Source organism: Stegodyphus dumicola, chromosome 2 (assembly GCF_044657685.1).
Source record: "Stegodyphus dumicola isolate Sdum_Otavi_A_Nest chromosome 2, ASM4465768v1".
Classification (NCBI taxonomy): Eukaryota; Metazoa; Arthropoda; class Arachnida; order Araneae; family Eresidae; genus Stegodyphus; species Stegodyphus dumicola.
Window position 1 is genome coordinate 31,881,225 of NC_140769.1, and position 26,492 is coordinate 31,907,716.

The following is a 26,492-nucleotide window of genomic DNA, read 5'->3' on the forward strand; positions in this document are numbered from 1 at the left end:
CAGAGATGATTTTTTGTCAAGGGTCCAGTTTCCAAGTGGTTTAAGCTCTACAAATATAATAACTGACGAAAATTCTGCCAGAATTTGGAATCTTGTGTTTTCTCCATCGCATGAAAGTCAGAAATGATTTGAAAAAAGTTCAGCCATACTACCATTCATTAGATTTTGAGAAAAGAATTGGGAGATAAATAATATCTGTGCAAAAATCCCCTCCCCAAATTTTTTTGCTCGAACAAAAGAGAAATGGATTTTTAGAGCATAAGTAATATCTGTTCAAAAATCCCCTCCCCAAATTTTTTTGCTGGAACAAAAGAGAAACGGATTTTTAGAGCATTTTCTGGAATACGATATTAATGGTGATGAGTCTTGGGCATTTGAGTGAAACCCAAAAAACATAATGCCACAGCCAGGAAACAGGGGGAAAAAAAGAGAGAGAGAAGGTTGAAGATAAAAAAAAAATATATTGATTTGCTTTTCTGATGGCCAGGGAGCTGTCCACAAAGAGTTTGTGCCCCCAGGCCAAATGATGAACTAACACTTTTCCCAAGAAGTTTTTTAAAGGCTTCAAAAAAGGATCATGTGTTTGAGACTAAAAATCAAAACACACTGGCTGCTGCATCACAACAACGCACGTTGTCACACTGCATTTTAAATTAACAAGTTTGTGCATGTAAAAATATCACTGTGGCTCCTCAGCACCTTATTCCCCCAATTTGAGTCCATGTGACTTTCCCAAGATCGCAAACCCACCTCAAAGGATGTCATTTTGGGACACTAGAAAACATTAAACCAATTAACTAACCATGTGAAGGCAATTCCAGTATCTGAGTTTCAGCACTGCTATGCAGAGTAGAAAAATCATCTCCACTGTTGTGTGGCTTTCCAAGATGATTACTTTGAAGACAGTGTGAGATTGTAATTAAAGAAAATTATAAAAAAATCAGTCTCATTACTTTATTTAAACACTTGCATCACTTTATATTTGAATATACAAGTTTCTGTACCTGCAGCTAACTCCCTTGCAGTCTGAGCTTACAACAACTGTCTCTTTCTTTTAGCAATAATTTCCAAATAACAGTATTGAGAGTCTGTTTCAGAATGTTTTTTACCTTGGCCAGCTAGCTTCCTTGCAATCTAGGCTGATATTAATCGTCTATTTCTTTTAGCAGCCATTGCCAAATAACAGTCCTGATAATAGCATATTTTTTACCTTGAATGCGTTGTCTGCATACGTCATAAATGTATTTAAATGATTTCCTGATTTCTGACATGATGCTTATGGCTACTTTTAGGCCTACAGACTCATGTCAAATGCCTTTGTCACTTCTATTCTCCCAAATGCATTTCACATAATCCATTAAATGCTTTTTTAACAGCATGTTTCACCTTCCACACATGAAAATTTTATCCAACCATTTATGTAATCCTTAAAATCAGAATTTCAAGCATCCTCTGCACTTCTTTCCATACATATTTAAAACACAAGGGCAAAAACTACATATTTCTGGACAGCAAATGCGAATCCCATTGAATGACATGATAATGCTGATCTTGAGTTATTAACCAACCACCTTTCATTGCATTTCATTAAGTAAAATATAAAGCACTTAATTAAATAAATTAATTTTTCCTACTAGGGTACAATAAATCAGTTACTTTATTACTTAATGTTATTTTTTTTAGATTTAAACAGTTATAATTTTGTCTTATAAATTAAATTTTTCTTACTATGAATTTACATAGCACAAGCAATAAAGCTATTGCTGTGAGCTGATTTATGGCTCTCTTTTTTAAATAATTATTTCATTTAGGTAAGAAGAAACAATTTATTATAAATAATAATTACACAGAGAAAAATAAAAAGCTCAAAGGGAATATAGATATTAAGCATGTGCATGAGAAATATTGTAAATTCCTTACATCACTAGCAGAGTAAACTCTAAAATACCATTCAGTTAATTCTCTTTGAACCAGAGATGCTTACAGCTAATTAACTGAATACTCCTGGCATTTGGAATTGTATTTATATAGTGTTGCATGTGCATCTGGACTCTTCAGTAAAAATTACTTCGAGAGCTTTGAAAATTAATTTTCCCGAATTTTTGAGGAAGTTGCCAATTGCCAAAGTCTGTCAGGAGCATTTTTGTCCATGTCTTCCATTCTAGATGAGTTCCCCCCTTTTCTTTTCTTTTTCTTTCTTTTTTTTCTTTTTTTTTTTTTTTCAATTTAAATGTTTTGTGAATGAGAATTGGAAGATGTACAATTTTATACAAGAAGTAAAAACATATGCAAAATATGGGGCTACAAATTTAATTACACTCAAAATAAACTTTGAAACAATTAACCTAACTACAAAAAATTAAACAAATAAATAAAACAATACTTAAAAAACACAATGCAATCAGGATTTAAATATTTACAGACATATACAAATTGCCACTCCTTAAGGATTGCATGTCAAAGCAGTGCAATCCCCAAGTTGGGGAAAATATTGGCCCCATTGCCAAAATAAGGTGCTACTTTAGATTCAGAAGAGAGATATGCAACATTAAAACTTCTTAATCAGGCATGGCACAAGCTTTGGGTGATTTACTAAAGTGACATAATAAGAAGGATATGCAGGGTGCGGCAGTGAACCGGGCAATTTGGCAACAGTGCTTGTTTTGATTTGGCTGGAGTGGGGAGAATGATTCTAATGCCAACTTGTAAAAAACATTAAAGCATTTTTAGTAACAACAGAGCAGTAGACAGGAGTGTAATGTGCTTATGCAGCAAGGGAATTTTATAAAAGCAGCAACAGTTACGTGATCAGTCAGTGTGAATTTTGAAAAGTTCAAGATTCATCATATTAATGTTATTCCATCAGCCCATGCCATCAAGAACAGGGTACAAAACTTTGAGATCACTGGTTTGACAGTAAAGACAGTTGATAGTGAAAAAAGAGTATATACACCCAAGAACATAGTAGCAGTGAAAGTGGCTATTAAATGGAGTCCACACCACTCTGCACATCATCACCATTCTCTGGCACTCTTTAAATTCAGGACCTTCCATTTGAGCCTCTCTCTCTCTCTCTTTTTTTTTTTTTTTTTTTTTTGTGTGTGTGTGTGTATGTGTGTGGTTTCAGGGCTTAGTCTCTGAAATGATAGATTCTGTATTAATTAGTCTGACAACTGGCACACCATAATTCTCTCTCATTATATCAGCATTTTTGCCACTCTGAAAAATGAGATAATTATGTTCAGTTTTTAAATTGAATGTTTCTCTTGGATACTGGACATTTATAAAAAAAAAAAAAAGGCAACAGGAAGTTGATTATTTATTTATTAGGATAATTAATCACCTTTAAGGGATATTGCTTATTTCACTGTAAACTTTTTTTTATTTGTATTACATTTTTACTGAAATTTTTATTTATTTATGTATTAAGTTGTTCCGCAGAGTAAAATTCCGTAGAGTTTTTACATTTAATGTTTGGTGTTCTCTTTAGGCATTTTTCCGGTACATTTAAAAGCCACACAAAGGCTGGTTGTATAGCAGCTAGTTAATCATAAAATAATAGCAATGATGATACTTTGTGCATTATTTGTAAATTTTACAGCTTGAAATATTTCTGTTTTATTCAATCATTGTTTCCAGAAATATTTTATAATTAAAAGTAATTAAAAGTGAAAATTATTATTAAAGCGCGCACACACAAATCAATGATGGGATTATGAAAATTAATTTAGACATAAAATAGTATCATACATATGTCCTTATATACAGCTGACGTTTTCTAGCTTCAGGATCACTCTTTAAATATCTGTTCACTAAGTTATTGAATTCCATGAGCCGACAGTCTTTTCTCAAATCATCCTTGAAAAGAGTAAAATAAATATTTTTTTTTTTTTTTTCTTCAAATGGTAAAATAAAACTTTTAAATAGAAAGAATTATTCTTCATTATTATATTAAAAGCAGGATAATAGTAAACAGTATAATTTAAACTTCATAAAATGTTAGAAAAGGAAATAAGGCAAATAGTTTTAATATATTGCAGCATTTCACTATATCATGTAAAGTATCTCGTTATCTTATTAAATATCAAGTTTAAATTTAATTAATAATAATATTAAAATTTGATAACTTAATTCTCACAATACATTTGGATTTCTTATTTGTTACACTTCAACCTAAACAGATATCTAGAGAGATACTTTTATTTATAACAAATGTTAAAAGTTTGTTTCATACAAAATATGGCGTTATGAAGATGTAGTAAATGTTCATTTACTGATTACTATTTTCAAAACTGAAAATTTCATAATTTAATTTTTAATTGTATGTAATAATTTCAATTTATGAAGCTTTAGTTACTTCTTTAAAAAAAATTTTAATTATCAAGGTTGACTCTTTATGAAAATTAATATATGGAGGGAAAATAACAAGTCAAACCAGATTTAATGAGGCAGCAAATTAATTCAGTTTTAAACCTCATTTATGTTAAAAATATTAAAATTTTTGCTTACGTTTATCAGTTACCTAGTTCTAGCAAATGTGCTAAAAAGTTGTTTGCATCAAATATCATCAAATGCTTTTGCATACATTATACAATTTTACTTGCTTAGCAAAAAGGAGATTTCACAATCAGATAATTTTGCATAAATAACTATAACACTTGGAGATTCACAAATTTAAAACTGTGAATCATAATTTTCAGTATCTATATACACACATATGAATCATAATTGAACACGGAAAATAGAACCACTGGAGGAAAACGTAAGATTTTAATACAATTTAAGAGCTGCACATGACATTAGATGGCAAAACCTTTTATAAAAATATCAAACTACCCTCAATTTGGAGACAGACTGAGGATAATTTGACACTAGTGTTATATGTTTCAATCTGTAAAAACGGAAGCAAATCAAGGGTATTAGTAAAATGGGTATCACTAAACCTTGGTTGGCATGTACATCTTCCTTATTTTTCAAATAAATAAATAAATAAAAATAAAGAGCTTAACTTTAGGAAGGAAATTCATATTTACATTACAGTCAGCCGGTACTTGTGTGCAAGCTTAAAGTGCAGGGAAAATAATATCTTAAATAGTTCATCTTTTGCAAATGACATTTGGGGAGTAGAAACCTAATTACCGTAATTTGTGGAAGAAACGCCGCGGCGTTTACGTGTTTAAAACTTAAATTTTCAGCGGGTGCTGCGTTTCTACCCATGCGGCATTTAGGTGCACTAAAAGTAAAATATTTCCTATGATGGTCATTGTAAATAGTTTGGATAGCCTTGTCATTGTGCATAGACTGGTGCTGTTCCCACACAAAAGACCATTCACTTACTTTTTGCGAACGTTATTTTGTTTACATTCTTTCCTTTGAACGAACCTACATGCCTTATTCACCCTAAACAAGATCTCAGAACAATATCATTCTTCCCCCTTTCAAATCAACATTCTCATCAGTTTGAATAGTCTCTCTCCTCTGTCATTCGATGAATCTTCCAGGACCCATCCTCTCCCCACCCCTGCCTTTTCTGCAATTTTTTTCAAAGGCGGACACGACTCCACCTGCCTCGCAATAACGAACTCTGACATATTTCCCCTTCAGCATGAATGGATTTTTCTTGGCATTCTGCCAGATAAAGATCCCATCAGTTTGGGTACAAGTACTTGTTGGATAGTTTTTAAGAAGGGAGTGGAAAATTTTTGAAAATGTCCCTAAACAGCACAGAAACTATACTGCTGGTTTTAAGCTTAATGTAATTTCACGTGCTGAACAAACTGGAAATCGAGCAGCAGCTCAAAAGTTTGAAGTGGACAACAGATGTATTCGTGGACAACAGAACTGAAAAAGAACTTCTTAAAAATATGCCACAACAGAAACGAGACAAAAGAAGTGGTACTGTAAGGTGGGCAAATCTAGAGGACGACCTTGCAAAATGGATAAAGGAGCAACGAGGAAAGGGAATGGCAATTTCGATTGTAAAAATTCGCTTACAAACAATATTTATAGCAAAACGAATGAACATAAATGATTTCAAAGGAGGTGTAGCAGATTTATGAAAAAAAATATTTCTCTGCGTACTAGAACAACAGTCGGGCAACAATTACCAATGGACTGACAGGATAAAAAGGTCATCTTTTCTAAAATATGTGACAGCTATTATTGACAAAAAAAAAAAAAAAAAAAAAAAAAAAAAAAACTTCTTCGAACGCAGATAATAAATATGGATGAAACGCCGTTAGCTTTCGACTCTCCTGCAAACAGAACTGTTGATGAAACTGGTGCAAAAACTGTATCTGTATTTATGACGGGGCATGAAAGAACGTCATTTACATGTGTGTTAGCTTGTGCTGCAAACGGTGGCAAGCTAAAATGATGATCATTTTTAAACGAAAGACTATTCCGAAGGGAGATTTTCCTAATGACATAATTATTTAATCATGCACGAGTGGCTACAAAAAGTTTGGCAGTGTCGTATGGGATCTTTTTTCCAACCAAAAGGGTTATTCATAATGGATTCCATGCGTGCTCATTTCTTTGAGTCAGTGAAAACCGGATGTCAAAAATTGTCTACGACCGAAGCAATAATTCCTGGTGGTTTGACAAAAATCTTACAACCATTATATTTGTCAGGTAATAAATCCTTCAAAGCTGAAGTCCGAAAGCGGTGGGAGTGTTGGATGAGTGAAGGATTGCATACGTAAACCAAAAGAGGTAAAATGCGTAGAGCATCTTATGAAGAAATTGCAAAGTGGGTAGGAAGTGCGTGGAAATTGGTAGAAACATCCTCAATAATAGCAGGGTTCAAAGAAGCTGAAATTATATCCTTAGATAAAGAGACTGTAAACCAAGAGGATGAATGTGACGATCTGGAAGACTTAGATCAGGATTTACTAAATCTTTTTAATTCATATAGTGAAGAATCAGATTTTGATGGCTTCATATGATGTATAGTTTGCTGTAATTCGTAAGTAAAATTTAAAATTTCCTTTTGTCATCCAAATTTAATATTTCGTTGTTGCAACATTTTTTATAATATAGTCTGAGTATTACAAATATGGACTTCTTTAGTGGGTAAACATAAGTATATACGTGAAGATAAATATATTTTCCACATTTCTTACCTTTAATTTATTTTTGAGTTATGGTTTCATTTCATGCATTTTTCTTAACTGGTATTTCATATATGAGGCCTTACGTTGAGTTTTTGCATCTATACGGCCCACGACGATGTCACGGCAATTTAATCTATTGCGGCGTTTACGCTGATGCGGCATTTCTGTGTAATTTTAATTTTTTTCCTGCCATTTTTCTCGAGTGCGGCGTTTATGCTGACGTGGCCTTTCTTCCGTAAATTACGGTAATAGTGAGCAAGAAATTTATGTGCCTAAGAAGGCAAATCAATTACTAAACACTTTAATTTTGGAAGGCAAGCTTTAAAAGTTGTAGGATTCCCCACTGTTTAATTCTAAGTTACAGTTGGATGTGAAGAATCTTAAGAACTAGTAAATGAATAATCGCTTGAGTTTGTGAGACAGTAAATAAATCCTTTATTATTCAAATAAGGTTTAACAGAACTCTGTTTTGGAGTTGTACAATAAAGCCAACACTCAGGTTTGAACTTAAGAAACTACGAATTAAACTAAACTAATCTTAACTAAAGAGATATAGCTGAAACTATCAAGATTCTAATAGAGTTGGCACCTTAACGCTAATTGACTGCGAAGCTATTAAGAACCAAAAGTACGGCCGAGCGTAATAATAGCTTAAGAGAGAGTAGCCTAAAAAAAAGGACGCGTGCTAGCCAGAACATCTGGTATTTCTCTCACTAAGACAGTAGAACTTCACAGTTAAATACCACTCTTCCTCATTAGCATTCAGACGTGATTCTAAAACTAGGTCCTGGCCGGAAGTGGTAAGTTGAAATTAAGAAGTGATAGGAAAGGAAGTTTAACTCAAAATTTAACTGTTAATAAAATTAACATAAGCCTTACAAAGTTTCATTTTAAATGTATTAAAGTATAATTTATACGTTTTTCAATAAATACCTTCACTCATGAACTAAAGCTTTAATATTATTGAGTGAAAGTCTTGTTAAACCATCATATATACTTATTTAGATGCTTTAATTATATATTTTTATTTTTCTTCAACAGAAGTTTTTCAAAAAAACATTATCAGACTTTTATATGATTTAATGACTGAAAAATATTTGCCATGTCTTTATTGTGCATTCAGATGGCATTTAAAAATCCCCATTAACATACTCTTTTATGACACCTCAGATGAAAGCTGGATCACAAATTGGGTTCCTCGGAAAATGAAAGCATATCCTAGAGTATAAACATTTGTTTTTAATGAGAAAGCAATAGCCATGAGCAGTAATTAGTTTGATAAGAAAAAATGAAAGTCTCTCTGGCAAATTTTAACAGTCTATGGGCAGAATAACTTAAAAAGAAACAAATCTCTGCATTATGGTTGGAAGATGGAGTCAGATGACTTGGAGGAAGATAATAGTTGTTTTAAAAGAAAAAAAATCAACAATTTGTTAATATGTGGCACATTACAGAACCACATAATTAAATCTGGGTTTTCTTAAAAGTAATGTGCAATGGAAAGATTATTTTTCAGTTGATGAATGTCATGATATCCAAATGCAGTTAGCACCAAATATAGGTAGTCAGTCAATAGGCCCATTTCTAATATGATACTCTATGGAGTATAAAGAAAAAATCAACTGAAAAATCAGTTAATTATCTCTCAATCGTTCAGTGTCATGATGGATAAAAAAATTCTTGCCACCATTATGACCAAATATGAAAACTGATACAACAGTTCATTTTTAGCATTGTAGAACTGTACAGGACACAGAAAAATGAAATTGAGTAGACGACTGAACTTGAAAATTAGTTACATTATTGCATCTTAGTTTGCTTATTATACTGAGCAGAGAAAATACAATTTTTAAAATAAATTCAAAATAGCCTACAGCCCCAAATCTCTGGTGACAACATATTAAACAATAAATATCTTTAACATAATTCACTGGCATCATGCTAACCCATTCAGTACGGGCGTGTCATATATGCATCAGCAGTGAACATTACCTGACGGCCGGTTGTGTCACATTTGAATCGCCATTTAATTCACTGTATGGCCGGGTGTACCACGTATGACTTTTTAGTTAGAACGTTTAATTAGTATTTTTTGTTGCCACTAGATGTAGCTGTATGTCTGTTATGGGGAAATATATTGAAAGTTAAGTTATGTGTACCTTCATTCCTATGCAATGTTTTTTATTTTTGGTATTTTGTTTTGGATTGAAAGGGAGATTCGTGGGTGGGTGTTGAACAATGTAATGTCTCTTTAGCTGTGTCATTTGATATAAACGAATGCCAAATGCACATGTTTTCGATGCTTTTGAGGTACTTTTTATTTTTATTTTTGCGATATAGGTATTTGAACATAGAAGAATATACACAAATGCTAATTCGTAGGTGTTGAGTAACGTGATGGCCCTTACTGCGTCATTTTATATAAACAAATGAACATGTTCTGGATGCTCAGGAATACTTCTTAATTTAATTAATTTAATTTATTTTATTTTTTTATCCCCGTATAGTGGAGTAGATGTTCTATCATTAAAGACATTTTTATTACTGTTAGATTTTTCCGGTGTTGAGACGAATATTTTGCATAGCTTAGCAAAAGTTTTTTTTTTTTTTTTTTTAAATGTTCCATTGCTGGTGTTATATTTTTTTAATGGCAAAATGAAAGCGCTATCTGATCGTAGAAGACACAAATGCTAAATGAGTCAAATTTACTGATATTCTAGTCCTGTGCAATATGCAACGTTGGACTTTGCGTACACCCATGTTTCAAAGAATATCATGCACTGTCTCTTTTTTGAAATATTGCTTCCTTTTCGTTGTTTTCACATTGAATTTTTATGAAAGACAGATTTAATATTTTTAAATTTTAATTATGTGTTGTGTTAAATAAAATCTGAGATTGTTTGGATTTTTTTCCATATATATTTAATTGTAGGGTAAAGGAAAAATTATATTACTCTAGAATGAGTATTTTATAAAATTTTTAAGGAAAATATAACAATAAAGATTTAAAATTATTTCTGACAACTACCTAAATGTTCTTCTCATAATGTACCAAAAATTGGAACAATTGGATGACAAATTTAATTTATACGAATTTGTTTACAAAGTTAGGCTTAGCAGTGCGAATTGCCCGTCCCCACAAGATGACGTATCCGGTTAATGCGCCGTCCCAAGAGAACGCTTGCCCGTCGTGAACAGGTTAAATGAGTTCATTTCTTATTACCTATCATATACAGAAAAAGTCTTCCGTTAAGTTTCATGTATTTGTTCAGTACATTACTCATAATGAATTTAATATAAATTTCACGAAATTTTACAAATAATCAGAATAAATTCTGATTATCAAACTTATGCAAAAATTTTCAATAGAATTTTCCCTCCTTGCAGTACAATAATATATTTTTTAAAACAGTATTTTAGATTTACAATTATGATAGTTTCTTTCTGTTCATCATATTGTCTTAGTGGTCAGTGGATAATGAAAATTAAAGGTTTTAACCTCTGGGTGATGAATAATTGAATCTCCATTGCAGTTACAATTGAATGATTAGTTCTAGCAAACAGTCTAAGTAATTAGTCTTTTACTTCACAGTGGCAAAAAGAATAAGAAATGCTTATAGCATATTTTCATTTTATCCACAAGAATTTTATATAATTTTTTACTGTCCAGGATTGGTGATAGAATTTGATGAATACCCAAGGAAGAAAAAAAGATATTTAAAACACTACATTCTTCATTTATTTTTTATTAAAATGCTTTCATCTGGAAGAATAAAACTTTGGCTTTTAAATTAAATGCGCTATGCATATATACAAGTATACAAGAAGAATGATGAAAAAGTATAGTGAATTATAAATTCACGAAAAAGCATTATTACAGCATTTTCAAGTATGGAATTTAATTACAAGACCAAACATTCATTGAGCATGATTTTATGCTAAAATTAAAATCAATTTTTTGTCAAATATTTTTAAAATTACATAAAAAATATTCACCTTAGGTTTGCACATAATGGGATATAATTTCCCATCACTTCCTTGAACAATAAGTTTTTTTGGTTTTTGCAAAGATGGGAAAACTTCAACCTGAGACAAAGAATAACAGTTAAACCATGAACAATTTAACATAGTTTTTTTGGAAAAAATGAGGGATTAAAAGGTAATCAGATTATTACTTACTGTATCGGCAAACCCACGAATATACACAGGAGTAAATGGAAATGGATTATGCTCTGGTATGCTTAAATATCCATTAGGAAGTGTCACAATCATTTGTGTTTGTGAAGGTAGCATGATCTTGCTAAAATGCCTACGGAACCATAACAAATTGATTTATTACAAATGTATATCCATTAAATAAAGCATTATAATTTCACTAACAATATCTCTTCCCTTTTCAGTTCTATCAAAGAAATGGAATATTAATCATTCATTTGGCTTGGATTACCTGCAGAATATTTATTTTTACTAAAGTGACTAAGGAAAAATAACCATGCTGCTTGAAATGTGAATAGTAAAACATGACTACAATAAAATCTAGAATAAGTCAATAGGAATAATCCTTTTACAAATGGTTAGAGCAAAAATCGTAATTAGCTCCTACTTATCTGTGACACATCAGATTAAACGTCAACTATCTAAAATTCTTTTCCCACAATACTGATTTTTTTTTTCTTTTTCTTTTATTTTTTGCAAATGCAACATAATTATTGTGTTTCCTAGAGTTTTTCAACACAGAAATAAACTAAAAATACAAAGATACTTAAAATATAAAAGTTCTGTCTCGTTACAATAACTTTACCAAGAAAGGATACTTTATAATTAAGTATACATTTAAAATATGTATTTTAGTGTACTTATTATGCATAATACTCTGATTAGCATGGAAATATATAAAACTATATATCTGTTTTTCTTTTAAAATTTTAATCTGTGCAATTTTTAGTTACAATTATGTTCTTTACCAAAAACAGGATAAGCACTACAAAAGTGGCTGTTACCAAAAAGAATTAAAAAGGGAAATTGGGGGGGGGGAAGAAAAAGAAAAGCTAATGTAGCAGACACCATGCTGCTTTTGCCAGATGAAAAAGCAGTGATCAGATTACTACCTTAAATCAAAGCAAAAATACATATATTTGTGATATTTCTAGCAATTTAAGCATACAAGATTTAGTAAAAGACTAGTGGCCACTGGAAGAATAATGATGATAATGATTAAGCAAGTTGAAACAATTAGTTCTTTGCATGCTGTAAAAATCCTTGAAAATGAACTGTAAATCAATAATAATAAATCAATAATAATAAATAAAATAAACAATAAATCAGCACTTCATTCAATACCTATATAACATGGGTTGTTTAACGTACATATATATATACATACAGGTGATGATAATTTAGTTCATAGCTGCATAGATAGGAGCTGCAGATGAAACAGACATTTTATATAAGGATATGGAAACAGTGAATTATGATGAAGCTTTATTTGAAATAGCATTCTGATTAGCAGTCTCTGCAAAGCATTATGATTAAGCCTCTTCATATATCTTTCTATATATATTCAAAACTTTCATGAAGTCACTGTCCTATATTTTGCAAAAGGAGAGACATTTGTACTATGAACCTTTTAGTGAATTAAAGACAGTAGCTACTAAATGTCGTAAATTTAATGAATAGATGAAGCTCATTATCCCTCATACAACTGACAATATTGTTGAAACAGAAAACTATAACCTTGCCTGTAAACTGTTTTCCACTAGTTATAAGACTTGGCCATTAAATTAATTTTTTGGATGTTAACCGTTTGAGTTCCAAGGAACGATTTTGCACTTCTTCTGTGTCACTTGAAAAGTGCCAGCACTCTAGGCTATGAAGCTGCAATATTTATATATTATTTAAAGATGCTGATATCTGTCAGAAAAGACAAAATGATGTCAGAACAACACTGAATTGAAAGAATTACAACTTATCATATAAGAGCAGTAAACAGTGCAATAGCGCTCCTTGGCACTTTTTGACGGGAAAACAGCAAAGACACGTGGCACTCAAATGGTTAACAGAACTATTATCATCTAATTTTAAAATATAACGTCACTTGAATACATTGGTTCAAAACAAATGATAAATTATGGTTAAAAGCGTCTTACTGTTAAAAGTGTTAGTGTATCTACTGGTATGTACTCAACATTTTCTAATGTTTTATATCATCTATTCAGTTTTTTAGTTCATCTTTAGATAATGGTTGATAAAGTTGCCAGCCACATTATAAATTTATTATAATGAGATATAGCATGTTTTGTTACAGAAGAAGCACTATGTAACGGGTACACATGTAGCTACAATTAACTTTTCATCTACAAAATTTATAAAATGAAGTATTATGCTTTTTTGTGCTAACTAAATTGTCACAGATAGCAAATTTACTAAAACATAAATTTTTTGAATATTTACTCAGTTTTGAATCATTTCAACTATCTTAAACAGTCACAATTTTATTTACAATGTTACATACATAAATTGCTATATACATACTTTTAAGCATCAAAATCAAATTTTTATGCAAATTATTTGTTTGGATACAGTCTTATTATTAAAAAATATACAATTTCAATAATTTATGTAGATTAAAAAAACAGAGTGCAAGATATTGTGCTTAAGTATGACGGGATATGAGCATATGAGTATCATACACATATATGCAGTGATGAAAGCAAAATATAATAAATAATGACTTGCCAGGTCGGCATCAGGGATATAAAATAGGTAAATGTATCATACACATATATGCAGTGATGAAAGCAAAATATAATAAATAATGACTTGCCAGGTCGGCATCAGGGATATAAAATAGGTAAATGTTTCGGTTTGAGATGAAATGCCAAGCAAACACTCAGCTGCGGAGCCAAATTATTAATCTCACAAATTTATGCTTACATGATTGTTTTTTCATAACGATGTATATTTAGTGCCTAAGTAAGTGAAATTAAGAATCGGAATTTTTAAGTGAAAATCTCCACACGTTTTATTATGGAAGGAAAAATCAAATGCGCATGTGTAAAGCATACAAAAAAATTTTTTGCGTGGCTTTGAGGTCTGGATTTTAGATCATTCCGGATAATGAATGTCCAGATTTCAGACTTTGTACTGTACTATAAATTAGAACTGACACTTTAGTAATGTTAAATTTCAAGAAAAATAGATAATCATTTGACTGGCAAAAGTAACAATAAATTAATATTAGACTGAAAAAGAATGAAATGACATACTTTTCATCTAACAACTTCAGAAGACTTGGGAAATTATCACTAATGCTTAAGACATTAGAATCACCAACATTTTTGTTGCTCAGTTCGATAAACTTGTCTGCTAATCGAGTAGTGTCACTTATAAATTTTCCAAGACTAGGATTCAATAAGACAGCTTCTTGGAATATTTGCTTACAGCGCCTGCTCCTTGTAGGATATGATGACTGAAATTGAGATACAGAAATATTTAACTACTATTTAACTCTACAAGATAGAATACAGTTGCAAAAAAACACTAACCTTTGAAACAGCCATCATCATCCACATTGATTGTTGACAGTATGATGCCAGAAGTCTTGAAATTAATTTCTAATAAGATTAAGCATAGAATAATTATAATTTTCAATAGGAATAAGAATAGAATTTTAAAGAGTAAATAGCTAAATATCAAACTAATTTTAACACATTGGGGGGGGAGGACAATAATTACAATTTATAATTCTATTATCTGAACACATCAAATAAAATACAGTTGTTGAATAACACAAGAAGGGGGGGGGAAAACAGAAGCAGTGCTTACTTGTAGGGAAACTGATATATTTGGATGTGAATGGCAAATTCTTGAAATCAGTTGAGGAAAAGCAGTCAGGAACAAATAAAGAGGAATATTATCATATAAATCTTGAACTATCTGCAAATTATGCATTGTCAAAGTATGATGGTTCGTATTTTTTAGAAACAATACATTGAATCATTAAACTAAAAATAAAATAAGTACCATGCAAGTGATTTTCTCTAGATTAGATGAAACTGACTTCCATACATTACTGAATTTTTTTGTTGTATCATGAGAATGTATAGTTCCTAAATCAAACCAAATGTCCAAAAGTCTTGGCAATGAATGATACACATTTTTACAACCATGTTTTAGAGAATTACCAAAATTCCTCACTACTTTAACCATAATTTCTCTATTAAAAAAAGAAAGAAACAATGCATGAAAAGAAATGACAAATATAAACTAAAGATAAAATATGCATTTAAAAACAATTTTTAATAAAAAAAGAATTTATTACGATTTCATAGCTAATTCTTCAGTAGAGTTCAGCATTTTATCATAATATTTTGCTAAATGAAAATGACTTGCTTCCCAGTTGGGTTGTAAAACTATAACTTCTTTATACATATCAATTAAACTGTTGCTATCTACTATTGAAGATTCTTCACTGTAAATAGCTAAAATCAGTTTGGCCTGCAAATGAAATACTAATCAATACACATGAAAGATGCAAATAAGCTAACATAATTATTACTTAAAAAAAAGGGCACATAAATTAAAAATATATTTCTAAGTATTTTCAAAGTACAAAAAAATTACTTATTCAAACCTTGATGTTTTTCTAAAGAAAGAAAGATGTCTTTCTTTAGAAAAACATCAAGATAGATGATAATTTTGCCAATCACATTTTTACAAATATATATATATATATATTTGCTAAGGGTAAACTGACTAAACTTACAGGATGCAAATAATAGGAAATGCACAGCCAAAAAAACAAAGAATGGATTTAAAACATATCAGAAATGCATACCCCAAAGTACACAGGTACAGAAACAAAGTACAGGTTGTATCAAAATAGACATTAGGTATTGCTTAAGGTTCTGCGATGAATGGAATTCCAAGGAAGAATACCTCAGATCCCAAAGTAAATTTCTCTGCTATTGCATCAATCTAGATAGTTTATAGGGCAGTGTTGCCTATTTTAGCAAATGTGTCGAAGGTCCATCCAATGATGATACAACAAACTGCAAAAATTTAACAGAGGTTGCATCAGTGCTTTCAGGGAACTAGGTTGGCAGAACTGATAAACAGCACAAAGGCCAAAGTCATGATATAGCTGAAAGATGCTCTTACAAACAATTTAAATAAGGCATCAATAGCTGTCATGACAGCAATGATATACCTAGAACAGCACACTCTCGAAAGGATCATGTAATAATTAGAGTTCTACATGTACTAATGTGCACTTATGTGAGAAGAATGGCAGAGGCTAGACTTCACTGTAAGCACACATTGTAATATTTATTACTAAATCCAGGACACAAACATTAAAGCTCATTCCGATGTTGTCACTATTGAACTTGAAAAACAATGAGTTGCAACTTTATTGTATATTATGAATGAATGAATCATAGTTTTCGCTTGGTTTTGATGGCCAGGGTTTCATAAATGGAGAAGGTCTAGCTAATGCTGCTTATGCCACCTAATTTGTTGGAACTTATGCTACGGTTTGGAGAGTACTACCTATGATACCCAGTCATTCTGAGTGGCTCTTTGCAGCAGGATAATAGTCTGATATTGTATAGATAATATCTCTCTTGGGGAAGCAGTCGTGGACATTTAGCCAAAGAGACACTCAGCCGACAGGTCCTTCAGCCAACATGGACATTTAGCTGACAGGACACTTAGCTAACAGGGACAGGACTAATTATTATTAGCCGACATGGATATCTATCCAACAGAACAATTAACTGACAACACTTTCAGCTGATACATTTAACAAACAGTATGTTTATCTGACAATGCGTACATGCAGATAAAAACACATGACAATGTTTTAGTAAAATTTCCATGCATTTATCTGACAAAAGGCTATTCCCAGAGCACACAACAAGAACGTTTATGGTTAAGTAATATAGTTTTATTTTTATTTAATACTAAAGAGTTTTTAAGAGAGAGTTTAAAATTGGACAGATTTTGAAATCAATTTCGAGAGTAATTAAACATAGGAGCAAAACGATTTTATATGGAGAGAAATGAGTGTGGCAAAACAAAAGCAAATGCAATCTGTTGAGGATAATAGTAATGAAAGTGAAAAAAACTAAGATATTAGAAATTTGAAAGCACTGGAAAATTAACGTCATTAACTAAAGAAGAAGGATTTTCATTGATGTAGAAAGGTTCAAATAAACTATACTAATTCAGAAGTCAAACAACAAAAATCAGCGTTATATTTTCAAAATTTTCACAGGACTAGTTTCGATGGTTTTACTGAACCACCATCCTCAGCTGCAAAACCGCAAATGAAAAATTGATTTTTCATTTGCGGTTTGCTGATTTTTGTGGTTTGACTTCTGAATTAGTATTTATTCGACGTATTATTGTGTCTTAATTAAACTTACTAACTGAAGAAGGTTTACAAATAGTTTTAGTAGATCAAAGGTGAAAATTCTTATTATTGGGTCAGTCTTTAAATTCAGTGCATTTTTCGGTAAATTTTTAAATAGTATAAAAAAACACAATTTAACATTATAATCAATTATATATTCTCCTCCATTATATACAATGTCTCGCCGTATTACAGGCAGCTTTTTTATGCCATTGCTGTAGAAAGACTATGGTTTTGATGCTAAAAAACTTGAAAGGTCATTGTGTACATCACGTTTAGAATTTAATATTTTTTCGCCAGTAAAAAATTTTGTAAAGCACAAAATATGTAAAAATCACTTTAGGCAATATCTGGGGAGTAAGCAGGATGCGGCAAAAGCTTCCAATTAAATTCACTAATTTTTTGCAGCGTTGTTCGAGCCGTATGCGGTCTAGTGTTATCACAACGAAACAACACTTTCTTGATATTCACTAATTGTAGGCATTTTTTGATCAACTCTGAGTTTAGACGGCAAAGTTGTTCATTATAAACTTCTGAATTAATCATTTGATTTGGTTCTAACAGTTCAAAATGTCCTGAACGGGGTTTCATCATCAATGCTGCTTTTTCCAACTTAAAATTTTTAAAACCATTTCTGGGCAGACCTTACACTAATAGGGTGTTCACCACGTACACTATTAATTTTTATCACTGCAAACCTGGCAGATTCACCACACGAAAATAAAAAATGTAGCACAGCACGTTCGTACTGATTATCTATATTCATCTTCTACGAGTACTAAAATGCATTCAATATTTACGAAAGTTGGCGATGAACTGAATAATACAAGGTGTGGCTATTAATATCCAAGACTGATGTCACAGCATGAAACTGATCACTCACCCTAGAGAGGCGCTGCTGGTATCTGGAAAGTAGTACATCTGCACATGCTCCCCGTAGCGTGCATCAGTTGTAGACACGAGCTTGGCTGGGAAAGACGCTTAGAAACGTATCTGATGAAGTATTGTTGTCAAAGTGGCAAAGTGGTGTTGTGGAAGTGCTCAAATGGAACAAAGGGTGAACAACAAATTCTGCTTTAAACTGGGAAAAAGTGTAACAGGAACACATGCAATGTAGAAGTAAGTATATAGTGAGCAAGTATTATCTTGTTCTCGCATAATTGAATGGTATGGACGTTTTCGGGACGGCCGTGAAAGTGTTGAAGATGATGCCCACACCAGAAGGCCAATTTCCCTGCATACGCCTGAAACAATTGACAAAGTTTGCAAGCTTATAGCAGCAGATTGGCGACTGACTATTCGAATGCTGGCCAGTGAACTCAACATCGACAAAGAGGTGGTTCACCAAATTCTGACACAAGACCTAGGGAAATGTAAGGAGTGTTTCAGATTTGTACCGCACTGTTTATTGGATGATCAGAAGCAAGTCAGAATGGACACATGTGGTGAACTCATTGACAATGCTAACTAAAGCTGGCCCTGCTTTCCTGGATTCAATAGTGACGGGTGAAGAATAATGGGGCTATCAATACAGCCCTGAAACCAAGAGACAGAGCACAGAATGGTGGTCTCCCAGCTCCTCTAAACAGAAAAAATTTCGATTTCAAAAATCAAAGTCATGTTAATCGCTTTCTTCAATAGTGAAGGACTTATTCATTATGAATTTCTCCCACCAGGCACTACTGTTACAGGACAGTTTTACGCAGAAGTTATTGCCTGACTCCGACAAAGAATTCACAGAGTACGTCCCCGCTTTCAACAGAATAGGAGTTGGTTTCTGTTGCATGAACAACGCCCGCCTCCACATTACGTTGCCAGTAAAGAGGTTTTTGGCTAAGCATGAGGTCGTAGAGCTGCATCATCCATCATATTCTCCTGACTTGGCCCCCGCAGATTTTTTTTTGTTTCCCAAACTCAAAACTGTGATCAAAGGAGCACGCTTTGTGGATGTTGAAGACATCAAGAAGAAAGTGACATTGAACATCAACATTGAAGAGCCTTCTGAAAGAGGACTTTAAAAGTTGTTTCTACAACTTATACAGCTGAGCACAGAAGTGTATTTACGGCAGATGGGGATTACTTTGAAACATATTAAAAGGTTACGTTTTTCACATCATCTGTTCTGGTGTTATTAGAACAATCTTGGAAATTAATAGCCACACCTTGTATGTTAGTCAAACGATGACAAGTTTCAACAGGTTCAAAATTGTATTGTTTTAGTAAAAGTGTCATAGTGAATTCCCTGTAAATCTTAATTAAAATTTTTTAAATTAAGATTAATTAAATTAAAACTAAATTTTAATTAAAAAAATTAAGACTTTATACAGTTTTAGATTTATTAGTTCAAAATGCTCAGTTTTGATATATATTACATTTAATTACTCTTAATGCGCACAAACTTATGGACTGACCTGATAAGTGTCCAATTGTGATTAGTTAACAAAATTTTGTTTATTTCTTCTTTGCATAGATATTATTCATGTTCCTTGACCAGAAGTTTCAATGCTCTTTCAGTCAGGTAGATATATATCAAACCACACTGACATCACAAAATGTGTTAAGCTAAAATTCTACAAGATACATGATAAATCCTATTAAGTTAAAATTCCACAAGGTTTAAAATCAGGGATGGAATCTTTAAGAATTGAACAAGTTTATTGATGATAGCAAACATTACCTGAAAAGTGACTTTGGGGAGAATTCAAGCAATTTTGTAACTAAAAGAAAGATGAAATGTTATAATGACATAATTGTTTGGACAATTTTTAATAGCTAAAGGTCATTTATGATAACAAGAGGAACATTTTCGAAAGGCCTCATCACTGTCTGTGGAAGAATGGAAACTGATTTCAAATAATTAATTTCTTAAAAAGCAAGTACTCTGAAAAGCAAATTTTGATGATATGCATAACGGTAGAAAGCAGATATTTAGTTGGGAGAGTGACATGATTTTGCATGGAGAAGCAAAGACACAGAAATAGATTTACGGTACATAATTTCAATTCTAAACCAAGAATTACAATCAACATATGAAACATTAGAAGTTAAACTAACTATTTCCACTACCTGAAAATGAAAGCTGTCTAATAAATGGTGACAATGTTTGAAAGATTGAGACATGCCTATAAGGTAATCAAATGTAATGTTCCTAAGATGTGTAAATAGGTTTTTCAGTAATAAGTTATGAAGTTTTTTACTGAAATATGAGGTCAGCTTTACCCATGATGAATCTAATAAAACATGAGGCATATGATAGAAATGAAAAATCTAACACACCATAAAGGAAATACCGTGAAATTGGATGTTTAAAACTGAAGAATTTCAAATTATAATTATGAATATTTTGGAAAAAAAAGTTTTGCTTTTATTTCATCTGCTGATGATGTAACACAGCAATCTGTTAAAAAAACACATAGCTCCATTTTGCAGTTACCAGCCTTCTAACAATTGAAAATATATTAATTGCAAAAAATAGAGGTTGTATAAATTTAATACATATATTTTATTCTTACTGTTAAAAATTTAATTGATTAAAGTATAAGTATTTGTCTTAAAACTTGATTAAAGTATTTGTCTTAAAATAAATCTTAATTAAAAAAATTAAGACTTTATACAGTAAAATGTATTGTCACCATAAAGCACAGTTCAACATTAAAAATAATCATATCAACACTGATATAATACTGTTTAATCTTTCTAGCAATTATAAAATTGCTCGAATTCTCCATAAGTTCAACTTTAATGGCATTTTCTCACTTATCAGTTAAATTCGTTGCTCAGTTTTTGATCCCATCTTTGATTTTACTTCTTCCTGAATTTTAGGCTATCATGTCAATGTGGTTTGACATATATTCCCCATACTGAAAGAGCATTGAAATTTCTCATAAGGGGACATGGATCATATGTCTGGAAGGAGAAATAAATTTTTAGAAGCTAATCATAACTGGACACTTAATCATAATTTTGATTTTCGATCTATAAAAATTATCAATTAAAAGAAATAAAATGTATTAAATATAGGTATTTATTTTTGTATTAGTGAAATGAATTTCCTTGAACCCTTTCATATTAAAAAAAAATTACACTTTAGTTAATGACATTAATTTTTCAAAGTGTTCAAAATTATATAATAGCTTGGCTTTTCCATGTTTAATTATTATTTTTCTTCACAGATTACATTACCTTCGTTTTTGCTTGCCTCAAACCATTGCTTTCCATATTAAATAGTTTCGATACCATGTCTAATTACTCTTGAAACTGATTTTAAAATCTTCATCAAAATAAGGTTGCTTTTCTGTGCAGTTTTAAAATCTACATACTCTTTAGCATTAAATAAAGACAAAAATGTGGTAATTGTCCATAAAAAATTTTTTTGTCTACCCTGGAAATAGCCTTTTGTCAGATAAATATGGAGAAACTTTACTAAAATTTTGTCACTTTTTTTACTTCCTTGTAAAGGAAAAAGGAAGTATTGTAATGGCGAAAAGTTTCAGACAGCACATTTCAACGAAAATATCCATTTTGACCGCTATCGAATACAATTTAACGATGTTTTTGCGCGATATCTGTACGTAAGGACAGAATAAAAGACTCGTTTTCTCCAAAAAAATTATAAAACTGCTTTAAAATTAATTCTGAAGAGAATTTTTCATGGCGTCTGTACGAAGGTATGTACGTACGTACGTATATCGCATAACTCGAAAACGAGTAGCCTCAGAGCGTTGAAATTTTGTATATAGGACTGCTATAACATGTAGATGTGCACCTCGTATTTTGGTTGCAATCGGCCGCACCAAACGTATATAAATACTATATTTATATATATATCCCCTCTGTTACTCGGAAAAGTGATCTCAGTTTCTTTACTCTTATATGTTTGTAAATTGTACATTTTTTGCTTTAAAAATGATTGAATTATGTTGTTCTTATCTTCCGGTTAAGGTTTGTATGGCTTTCGTAATTCTGGGAGCAATATTTGTACAATTATCAACAATTTAAAAGCTGTTTAAGTGCAGTTAAGTTTTAAATAACATGGCGGACATCTTTGTTTACATTTGAAACAGCAGAATTGTAGATTTGTTGCCAATCTGGAGAGACTAAGCTTCACAACAACAAAAATAATGCCTTCATTTATTATTGCGAATTAAATCATGCTTAATCCCTTCTGGAATGTTTTCGAGGAAATAAGTATTTAAGATTTACTTCGTAATTTTTAATACAGATATTTTGAGTTTTTATGTATTTTTGCTTTCTCGTGAAGTGAGAACTGAATTAATTGAATGAGAAATATTAAATCGTCTGTGAAAAACTGTTTCTTTTCTGTTTTGTTTGTTTAATTTCTTTCATATATATTCGTAATTTTTAATACAGATATTTTGAGTTTTTATGTATTTTTGCCTTCTCGTGAAGTGAGAACTGAATTAATTGAATGAGAAATATTAAATCGTCTGTGAAAAACTGTTTCTTTTCTGTTTTGTTTGTTTAATTTCCTTCATACATCATTCTAGCTTTATTATAGTATTTGAATAGAACATGTGGCAACGATAAGATAATTCTTCAAATGATATAAATTTTGTGCATTCAGAGTGTCGTTATAGTAAACAAATATAGGGAATTTTAAAGAGTGCATTTATTCTATTGTGGTTTATGCACTGTCGACGAAGTAGATTTTATTCAATCCAATCAATTTAAATGAAATTCACGAAAAAAATGCATATAATTTAATATTCCGTACAAGGAAGTCATGTGGTGTACACATCAGATTTTTTTCTACATGTATGCATTGTCAGTTAAATGCTCTTGTCGATTATATGCCCTGTCAGCTAAATGTCATGTTGGCTAACATTCTGTCAGTTTAATATCCGTGTTAGTTAAATTTCTTGTCGGTTAACTGTCCTATTGGCTAACTGCTGTTGGCTAAGAGTCACAAACCATTAGGAAAGTCCATCTTTTAATAATATATAGCCCATTCACAGACTGCAAATAGCACTAAAGAACCAGCATTTTAAAAAATACTGTTTATCAAGCGTTACATGAAAAGAACTGGAAATTCACTAAATGTTTTTCACACCCATGTGTGTTTTGTTGATGATATGACACACATCCACATTATAATTATGCTCATTCTATATGTTTAGTAGAATATGCCCCATTCCAAGTCTCCTGATCAAATATTAAACTATTTCCTTCTTTGGGGGATATGCTAAGAACAGTGCTTTTATACATACATAGGACTCAGGGAATGCATAATTGCTATGTGATGACAATAGACAAGGGAATGCTATAAAAGGTATGAATCTAACTTGAATACCACTGGGAAGTGTACTGTTAACAATGGGGACGCACAATGAACATTTGTTGTGTTTGAGGAAAACAAGAGTTTTTTTATTTATTATTGCACATACTATTCTTGCACATAATTTTAATAAATAGTGTTTTGAAATCCAATAAATCATTTATAATAACTCTGTACTTTCAATAATTAAAAATTATTTTTTGATAAAGCATATAATACACAAATACAATTTTGAAGCTTTACAAAAATTTCACAGAACAAATATTTACACTAAAAGCATGAATTCATTAAAACTGAAATGCAAACCTTAGCACACATTAACTGTTCATCACTTGTGAGAGTTGAATGTCCATTATAGTTCTTATCAACTGAAGGGAAATATTCACTAATTCCTTTTTGTATACAATATATTGCTTGTTCCTTTTCACTCTGAAATATTTTCCAGAATTTTATGTTAAATAAGGCATAAACTTATACAGCAATCATTACTTTAAAATATATTAAAAAAAACTTTACTCAATAAATTTAATTGTATCTCAAAAATCCCACTGTGCCAATTTTGCTACACAAAGTAATAAAATAAAATTACGGAGCACTTCAGGTAAACTGAAAAGATATTAAAATTTGTAGGAACAATAGATTGAGTTTGTTAAATATTTCTTATCAAAATCATTATTCCTCTGGCAATTTTTGATAAAACCTCGGAAAAGCTTTGAATGTGTCATATTTTTACAAATGTTAACTATCAGGTTGGCAAGACAGTAATTTTGGTTTTTTAGTGTGAAATAAAACTAGATTTTTTTCTCTATTAAAAAAATGAACTTTAATCAGTCAAATATCTTCCATTCTATTTGATGACCTTTTGCCACTTTTCTGGTAACATAATGATTCTGTGCTCATAGAACTTCTGAGCTTTATTAGTTTGAGGTCATTGTTATTAATGAAATTTTTACCATTTAAGAAATTTTGTAAACTTTGAAATAAATAGTAATCCGCTGATGCAAGGTCGGGACTGTATGGGAGGTGTGACATCACTTCCCAACTAAGCTCCAATAATTTCGTACATGTTGCTAAAGCTATGTGAGACCTTGCATTGTAGTGGTAGAACATGATTCCTTCGTAATTTGCCAATTCTGGCCTTTTCTTTTTGATTGCTTCCTTCAATTTCAGAAGCTGTTAGCAGTAGACATCTGAGATGATCATTTGGTTGCTTTGAAGCAGCGCAAAATATGCAACACCTTTGTAATACCACCAAATTGGCAGCATGATCTTTTTCTAGTGCTGATGCATCATGCTTAGACCATGATATTTCTCAATTAAAGATATTGTAGATGATTCATTTTTCATGACTATTGATAATTTGTTAAAAAAAGAGAGTAGATTACGTTACATTTGAAATGCCCATAGAAAATACAGATTCACTGTGTTAAGGGAATTTACTACAATTCATGTGGAACCCAAATATCGAGCATCTTGATGAGCAAAGTCATTAAAGAACTCTGTTGCAATTACTTAAATTCTGGTGGAGAAAAATGTGTGGAATTTTATGTTAAATAACTAGATATTTATAATTTCAGCCTTTACTTTAAATTCCCCTTTCCATATTTTTTACCAGAATGCAAATGAGTAGCCAGTATTTAAACAAACTGTGGCTTTTGGATTTAAAGACAGAGCATGTTTCTGGCATTGCATGCACACTATGTTTACTAGTTTTCCGCCAGCTCTGATAGATGCAATTATTTGACTTTCTGATGCTGCCAATACTTTGATTCTGATGCTCCGATAGAACAGTGAGCCAGCTTCTAGTAATATTTAATTATGTAGTCCTGGACTACTTTTGAGCTAAATTTGACTGTTCTATATACAGTGGAATGTTGAGATACGAGGAAAGTAAGAGCAAAAAATTTTTCTCTAAATATGAGCAATGAGCCAGACCATTTCCTATCGGGCTCGACTTGGGGAATCCCCTCATCAGATTACTCAGTGTTCTTTGATCTATGTGTCTGTGCACTTGTGAGTTAATTGTTTATTCCCTTTAATGTGAAAATAATTATTTCACAAAACCTCCCAAGAAGACTGTTGCCTCAGACAGTGCTGCAAAGAAAATAAGGAAGCCATGGCCATTGAAATTAAAAAAGAAATCATAAACATAAGTGTTGTGTAAGAGTAACGGAATTGGCGAAGACTTACGGCTTTTCGACATCGAAGATCTGTACTATTCCGAAGAAAAAATTAAGAAACTTGATGTAGCCAAAGAAGTTACTGCTACTTCCAAGCACCATCCAAAACTTCTAGAAGCTGCTGTTGGTGAGGATTAATGAGAAGAGTTAAAAGGTCGGTGTTGGAAGCTATCATAAAGGTAAACTACAGTTATATTATTTTCCAGTGTTATTTATTAGAAAACTTGATTTTTATGTTGATATTTTTGGGGTGTGAACAGATTAGCTGGATTTCCATTATTTTCAATGGGGAAGTTTGTTTCTAGATATGAGAAATTTGCTATACGAGCTCAAAGCTGGAACAAATTTAACTCATATCTCGAGGTTCCCCTGTAGTTGCATCACCACAAGTTGTGGTTCATACTGTAGCACAGCAGAGTGAGTGCTTTTGTGCTCAAAATTCTGTTTATCTTTCTCCTGACTGTCATCATTTCAGGCAGAGTAATAAT

The 26,492-nt window shown here is 31.6% G+C and overlaps 1 protein-coding gene across 5 annotated transcripts in view; it reads right to left on the reverse strand.

The window, feature by feature from the left end:
* LOC118192119 (serine/threonine-protein kinase ATR-like) overlaps nt 1-26,492 on the reverse strand; it is a 391,326-nt gene that overhangs the window by 118,577 nt on the left and 246,257 nt on the right. For 3 of the 5 annotated variants that reach the window (XM_085810548.1, XM_085810544.1, XM_085810545.1), the window contains 9 exons: nt 24,131-24,253; nt 15,436-15,611; nt 15,138-15,330; nt 14,940-15,050; nt 14,660-14,728; nt 14,381-14,583; nt 11,295-11,424; nt 11,112-11,201; nt 3,751-3,858 (listed from right to left, as the gene is read on the reverse strand). In XM_085810548.1, the coding sequence (XP_085666674.1) occupies nt 3,751-3,858; nt 11,112-11,201; nt 11,295-11,424; nt 14,381-14,583; nt 14,660-14,728; nt 14,940-15,050; nt 15,138-15,330; nt 15,436-15,611; nt 24,131-24,253 (1,203 nt within the window). The remainder of the gene's footprint in view (nt 1-3,750; nt 3,859-11,111; nt 11,202-11,294; nt 11,425-14,380; nt 14,584-14,659; nt 14,729-14,939; nt 15,051-15,137; nt 15,331-15,435; nt 15,612-24,130; nt 24,254-26,492) is intronic. The other 2 variants (XM_085810546.1, XM_085810547.1) reach the window with 2 other exon arrangements.